The sequence below is a fragment of the Garra rufa genome, chromosome 9 (assembly GCF_049309525.1).
Source record: "Garra rufa chromosome 9, GarRuf1.0, whole genome shotgun sequence".
Classification (NCBI taxonomy): Eukaryota; Metazoa; Chordata; class Actinopteri; order Cypriniformes; family Cyprinidae; genus Garra; species Garra rufa.
In genome coordinates, this window is record NC_133369.1 from 566,250 (window position 1) to 573,441 (window position 7,192).

Sequence of the window (7,192 nt, forward strand, 5' to 3'; positions counted from 1 at the left end):
TTCTTTTACATTGTATGCAGGAGGAGAGACAAAGTGATGCCAGTTTGCGCATTCTTAAAATCCTCGTCCATGCTGTTGGTGGGGAAGAACCAGTTGATGTGTCCATTCTTCTTGAAGGACAGAAAGTCTTGCAAGGATGTGGACTGCTCATGGGGCTAATTTATGCCCTTAACCTTGCATACCCCCGAGCTCTGCGGTACACATTTGAGATATTAGTCCTTAGAACTTGATGGAATCAAGCTATCCTCAAAAGTGCAAGCTTTAAAGATGAAGTTATCATCTTAAATGCTATTGATATGCCTTGACTGCAACTCCTTACATGTTCAGCTGTTGATTATAGTGTTTTACTGCATTAAGGTTTTATAAGCATACTTTTAAGTGCACTTGTTCAGAGTGCTGATTTGAATGTTGTACATTTACTGTGTCAGAGGGCTATTAGGTTTAAATAATATGGTCTACAAAGGACTAATCTACAGTTGGTTGTAGTTTTGTCAATACAACCTGGTTATGAGAAGTTGTATGTATCATTTGGCATATTTTATATCTAACATGCTGTATTTTATTTTATTTTTGCACAATTGTTTAAAACAAATAATTCAGACATACAGTTGTTCCAATTGATGCAAAATTCAACAATGCATTTTATTGAAAAACTTGTATTGTGAATGTCTTTTTTTGTATTTGGCAATGTTGGATAAATTGTTAAATTATAATTTAGTTGTGTGATTTGTGAAAGATATAAATTAAATAATTTTATTTACATAAATTAGCAATGTGCATTTTATTGTGAGTAATATACATTGATAAAAATAAGTAAAATAAAATTTAAAATAGTAAGATTTAATTAATTTCATAAAAACAAGGTTCCTGCTGATACAACAATAAATTAACTTTAATTGATTACTTTAAATCTAAATTGTGAATTAAAGATAATTACGTAACTTTTACTTTATTTCTTTATAAGTGTTACTTTATTAAGTAGATTTTAACTGATAATGATAGGTGAGTTGTACTTAATATTAGAGCAGTAAAATTGACTTAAAATCTACTAGCGCAAATTGTTACGAGGATTTTATCAAGTAAATGTTACAAGTTATTTTTTTCAGTGCATACAGCTATATTTGTATGTAATTATTTACAATTTAATTGTTTTCGGATTGCAGTTGCATATGTAACAAGAAAACGTCTGGAGAAATGCATGGGAGTAATAAAATTACAACAGAATTCTATACACGAGTAAAAAAGAAATGTGGCAAAATTGAAGTTAAACACTTTGTAGTATTGAAGTATTAGTTATTCTTAATGGTTAAAATAAATTAATCATTTTATCTTGTATTCGGTGTTTTATTTTCTCTCTTCTTCAGCGTTGTTAAACAGTCACAGCTGAGCTCGCCTGCATAAACAGTGTAGCTCCAGCTCTATAGAGGTGGACTGCTCTTCTGCGCATGCGCAAACTAGAGTGACTTTTTTTTTTTTTTCGGAAGGCGAAAACTCCAGCAAAGCGATTGTTTCTCTTCGGCCCTTGAGGATCATTTACAGATTTATGGATACTTTCAAAATAGATTTACACATGGAGAAAGAAAAACAGGACTTTGTACGACTAGTTAGACACAGTGAAATGGTGTAGAAGAACAAATAAACAGAGTTTGTGCTCCGTTTCTGGAGGTAAGACAAGCTGCGTGTTTTCTTTGAACTAAAATGACTTTTTTCAGATCTGTTCACGATCGGTAAAGAAACACTTCAAGAATCCACTAAATGTTACTTTTCGGATAAACTGTTGTTTTAATGACTCGACAAAATGATAGTAAGTTTGTAATTTCTCGATGATGAAACCGAATTGGCTGTGACTCATTTCACGTCGTTCTTATAAGAGTTTCCCGGAAACTAGCTGAAGTGTCCGTTTTTGTTTTCGCTTTTCATATATAAGTACATATATTTTATAGTTATAGGTAGTTTATCACAGACGTTTAGAATCTCTGTTCATATTCGTACTGTAGCTGAGACTGTACTCTTATGATGTTAGTTCTCTTGTATTAATGTGTGTGTTTGTGTCCTGCAGGTTTCTGTGGCTCATCCGATGACTCTGAGATCCTCCTGAATCTTCTGGGCTCATCTAGCGGCTGTCATGCAGGTCCTGCTGTGGTTCAGCATCGGTTTGTTCACGGTGGACTCTTCCATGAGCCACACGTTGTTCACATGCGAGCCTGTTCATGTGCAATGGTGCCACGGCATGCCCTACAACACCACATTTTTCCCCAACATGCTGGAGCACTATGACCAGGACATCGCTGCAGTAAAGATGAAGGTAATGTTTGGTGAAGGTCATCAGAAGGCCGTTTGGATCCATGTTTCACTACATGCTCTGAGGCTTAGCCATATAATACCCAATAAATGAAATGTTTAGTTTTAGTGATTAAAAATGTTAAGTTGGTGTCTTGTTGTGCTTTTCGTTTAAAGTGCCCCTATTATGCCTTTTCAAATATGATATTTCATGTAGTGTGTCATGTAGCTGTATGTGAACATAAACTATCTGCAAAGTTGTGATGCCGACAGTGCACTATAAATAAAGTTTTTGTCTATCAAAAAAAAGAGTCGGCTCACATTCGCCTAAACGAGTCGTCAGCAATTCGAATCTTTTTTCTGTAACGGCCACACGTCACGAGCTACACATTTGCGTAATGTCCGCCCACATTCAATTTCGCGAACAACTTGCCCGCCCACAAACAGTAGGCCTACCATTTTCACGTGGATTACATCATGTCAAGAAGACGCCCTGCGCTGTGACAGCCTGTGAGAGTGAATTTGTTTTATATGCCCTTCCGAAAGATGAAACTATCAGTGGTTAACATTAATTTTTTCAACACCTCAGCAGTCCAATGCCAATCTTGTGTTGTGTTCGCGTCATTTTACTGATGACTGCTTTTCTAATCTTGGGGAGTAACGTTACAACGCAAGATTCACCAAACACTTGGTTTTAAAAAATGGATCAGTGCCCAGTTTATTTGGACCGGCTTGCTCCTCTGAACTTCTACCTGTAAGTATGATTAATAATTGTATTTTCTAGCGATCGTTCAAAATACGTCTTTGTGTACGTTGGTGTGTAACAACCCAGCACATGTCTTGGTAAGCGGCTAACTTGCGTTTCTGTAGTTCTGTTGTTCAGCTGTGAGTGCAATGTAGTCTAAAAAGTCTTGTGATTGATGCAGCTTGACTGTCTGTCTGCCTTATTAGTTTAAGTAATGATAATGATAAACGATGGCTTAACGCAGTGTTATGGATTGTACAGTGTTGAAGTTCACAACGTAGAGGTGTGCCCGGTTCGCTTCCAAAAGCAAATTGCAAACACTTTCCACAGTTAACATATGACACCCACTGAGAAACGTCCTGCTCCAGTCGTGCTTGCAAAACAGTTTCTTGTCGATGTGCCACTTCAACCGTTTCATCGTCAGACTCCGGCTCGAATTGATAGGGTAAAATCGAGGCTATCTTTTCTATGCATTAACAGGTCTCTGCAGCTGTCATTCAGTTATGCCAATGGGCGTTTCGTTTTGCGCTGAAGCGGTAGACCAATCCAAAAGGACTGCACCATCTGACCAATCACAGCGGTGAGGGCTCACGGAAAGGAGGGGTTTAGAGACACTGATTCTTCGAACTGCTTCAAACGAGTCGTTTACGAATCATTTAGAAACGGGGTAAAAATAAATCTAATTTTGGAGAAAACTAAAGTGTTTTTTGAACTTGCATACATGTAAACCTGTTTTAAGAGACTATTACAACAATATTAACTACCTTTAAAATGGCATAATAGGGGCACTTTAAGTTTTTAAGTCATCACACTTTGAAGAGACATTAAAATAATTCAAATTAAATTCAGATCAGGTTGTTAGTGTTAGCTCTCAATACGTCGTAAGTTACAGAACAGCACATAGGAAACAAGACTTGGTTTATTTAATATATTCAAAATGCCACATGTTTCTGTTCTTTAAAACACAAAGTTTCAGGCATTTATATTTTGAGACTAGTGTGGAGATCAGTTTAGATAAATGTTGATCACAGATAAGTGTTTACTACTCACTGCTGTGTTTGTGCACTTAGACGGGTGAAATGCAGAGCACAAATTCAGAGTATGGGACACCATACTTGGCCACATGTCCCTTCCTTTCCTTTCCTTTTCTTTTAGTCTTTACCCAGTAAACACAGTGTCTCGGTGTGTTTCAGAGCACATTCCTGCGATTCCCTCACAGGGATTGGTTTCACTGAAATACTAAAGGTCTGACTGACTGCTTTTGTAGTTGTATTAAATAATGGGCTTTGTGTAATACATGAGAGGAAAGCCCTCAGTCCTATTGTTACAGCCTTTGATTTAAACGAGAGGAAAGGAAGGAAGGAAACTGGAGGGGAGAGCCGTCTGCAGTCATTACTGTTTGTGTAAATCTCTCTCTCTCTCTCTCTCTCTCTCTCTCTCTCTCTCTCTCTCTCTCTCTCTCTCTCTCTCTCTCTCTCTCTCTCTCTCTCTCTCTCTCTCTCTCCTCTCTCTCTCTCTCTCTCTCTCTCTCTCTCTCTCTCTCTCTCTCTCTCTCTCTCTCTCTCTCTCTCTCTCTCTCTCTCTCTCTCTCTCTCTCTCACACACACACACACACACACACATTGTGATTCTGTGTATTCATTCTAACTGTTGATCACCATTAGCAATAATGTACAATCAGCCGATACTCCTGCTAGGCTTTATTTTGTGAAAATGAACGGCTGACTCTAGATTGTCCAGCTTGTCCAAATATAAAATCTTTTTGAAGAATAAATGATTTTATGTTTAAGGAAAAAAGTGTGGAATGTTTTAAACGACATGAAACTAGCTATGTAGAAAAAAACTAGCCTGAAACGACCATCAATCTCTCTTTGTTTGTGTCTGTGCAGCACTTTATGCCTTTGGCCAACCTGCGCTGTTCTCCTGACGTGCATCTGTTCCTGTGCCAGGCTTTTGTTCCCGAGTGCAGGAAACACACGCATGTCCTGCGGCCGTGCAGAGAGCTGTGTGAACGAGTGCTGTCCGACTGCAGCAGAGACATGCTCACCTTTGGAATCAGCTGGCCGTCCGAGCTGCAGTGTGACCGGTGAGTAGGTCATCAGCTGTCTCCTGCTAGACAAATGGCTATAATAATAAACCAACCATGGAAATACAACAACAAAGGGGTCATTCCGTGTCAAATCAACCAAATTTCAAAAACTTCCCTGGCTCCAAATTTTTGATTCTGCTAATATTTATTCTGAGGAAAGAGACATGTATAGTGATGAAAGCCAAAATATTACATGTCATGGATGATATTTAATGAGTAATCCACTGTTTTTTAGAGAGAGGTCAAAATGGCAATTTTCACCTTAGATTGAGAGTCAAGTTACAGGGGGTTAAAAATGACATCGGAAAGATGGAAGCATCATTATCTTGATTTTATACAGAGATTGGTAGTTCTGTTAGTAAAATATGTTGACTTTAGCAATCTGTGTTGCATTATGTGCCAATGGTGACCATTCAAATTTGAGGAAACTGCACTTTTCAGGTTTTTCTCCAAAGTTTGCATGCCTGTGACTCAAGCAGTATTAAAGATATTTGAATGCCCTTTTAGATATTGGGTCTTAACAAACTTTCCTTTTGGCATCTTTTTTAAGGCTCTATGAGATTTGGTTCCAGAGATATTGGAATTTAAATATGGCACCAGAAGTAAATCATTTAAATGTAGACATTTTCAATGGTCAAAAACCAAATGTGGGTCAGTTTGCAAAAATATGAGACTTCTTTTCTTTTATAGAGGAATGTCTGAAGAACAAATGATGTTAAAACTAGAGATGTATCTGTCAAAAAACTGCACTGAACATACCAGTCTGAGTGCCATAAATATTCTTTTTCCAAAGTTTGAGTGCCTGTAACTCAAGAAGTATTAAAAATATCACAATATGATTTTAGATTTTTTTATATATACGTATAAGAATCTTAATTTCCCAGGCTATATATCATTCAGTCCCAGAGATATTGGGATCTCAGTGAGGCTCCATGTCCAGTTGAATGTTGACCGTTACCCATTTTCAGTGGTTGAAAACCAAATGTTGGTCACTTTGTGTACTGCTGATATTTAAAGAACAATGTCTCAAGAAGAAATAATGTTGACATTAGAATTGTATATTGCTATATACTATCACACTAATTGCATAGAACATAACTGTTTGAGTCTCATGAATATTATTCTTCCAAAATGAGCGTGCCTGTAACTCAAGTAGTATTAAAGTCTTCTTAATATGATTTTAGATTCTGGTTCTAACTTTTCTTTTGGAATCTTCATTGCTAAGGCCCTGTATGGTTTAATCCCGATATATCCAGATCTCTGTTCAGCTTCACATTTAGTATCCTACCCATTTTCAGTGGTCAAAAGCCAAGTGTAGTTTTGTGTATTTCTAGTCATTACTGTTTACTATGCAAATATGCAAATAATAACAGTAACCCAGGGATTGGTATTGTACAGTGTGACATGTCAGATTATGAATGACCAGGATTCATTGGTAACTCTGGGTAAAGTATGAACACTGTGAAATGTAAAATAAGATTACCGAGCATCAAACATGTTACAACACTGCATGTTTAAACTCTTCAGAAGCTGTAATGTGCCTCAACTTGACCATTCTGTGGACTTTTAGCACTTAGACAGCTATGTTCTATGCAATTGTTTTGAATGAGGGAAACAAGATAAATGGGTAACATTCAACAATCTGGACATTAAGCCTCAATTCGATCCTCATATCTCAGGAACTGAATGATGTAGGGCCTTGAAAATGAAAGGTGAAAATTGCTTTTTTGGCCTTCTTCTACAACAGTGTTTCTCAACCCTGGGCGCCCCCCAACACTGCACATTTTGTGTGTCTTCTTCATCTGACACACCCATTTCAGGTCCTGGAGATGTTTCTAATGGGCTGATCAGTGCAATCAGGTGTGCTTGATTACGGAGACACAGAAAATGTGCAGTGCTGGGGGGACCAGGACCAGGGTTGAGAAACACTGCTCTACAAAATAGTGGATTACTCCGTAATTATTCATACATGATATTTAATATTTTGGCTTTCATTGCTATACATGTCTATCTTTTTTCAGAATAAATATTAGCAAAATCAAAAATATGAGCCAGGGACCTCTGGTTGAGTTGACACG

At 37.5% G+C, this 7,192-nt stretch overlaps 1 protein-coding gene across 1 annotated transcript in view; it reads left to right on the top strand.

The window, feature by feature from the left end:
* The first annotated feature begins 1,491 nt into the window (after positions 1–1,491).
* Positions 1,492–7,192, top strand: part of fzd6 (frizzled class receptor 6) — a 7,137-nt gene continuing 1,436 nt past the window's right edge. Inside the window, exons 1-3 of the mRNA XM_073846892.1 lie at positions 1,492–1,665; positions 2,060–2,305; positions 4,915–5,111. Of these exons, the coding sequence (XP_073702993.1) occupies positions 2,126–2,305; positions 4,915–5,111 (377 nt within the window). The 5' untranslated portion in view covers positions 1,492–1,665; positions 2,060–2,125. The remainder of the gene's footprint in view (positions 1,666–2,059; positions 2,306–4,914; positions 5,112–7,192) is intronic.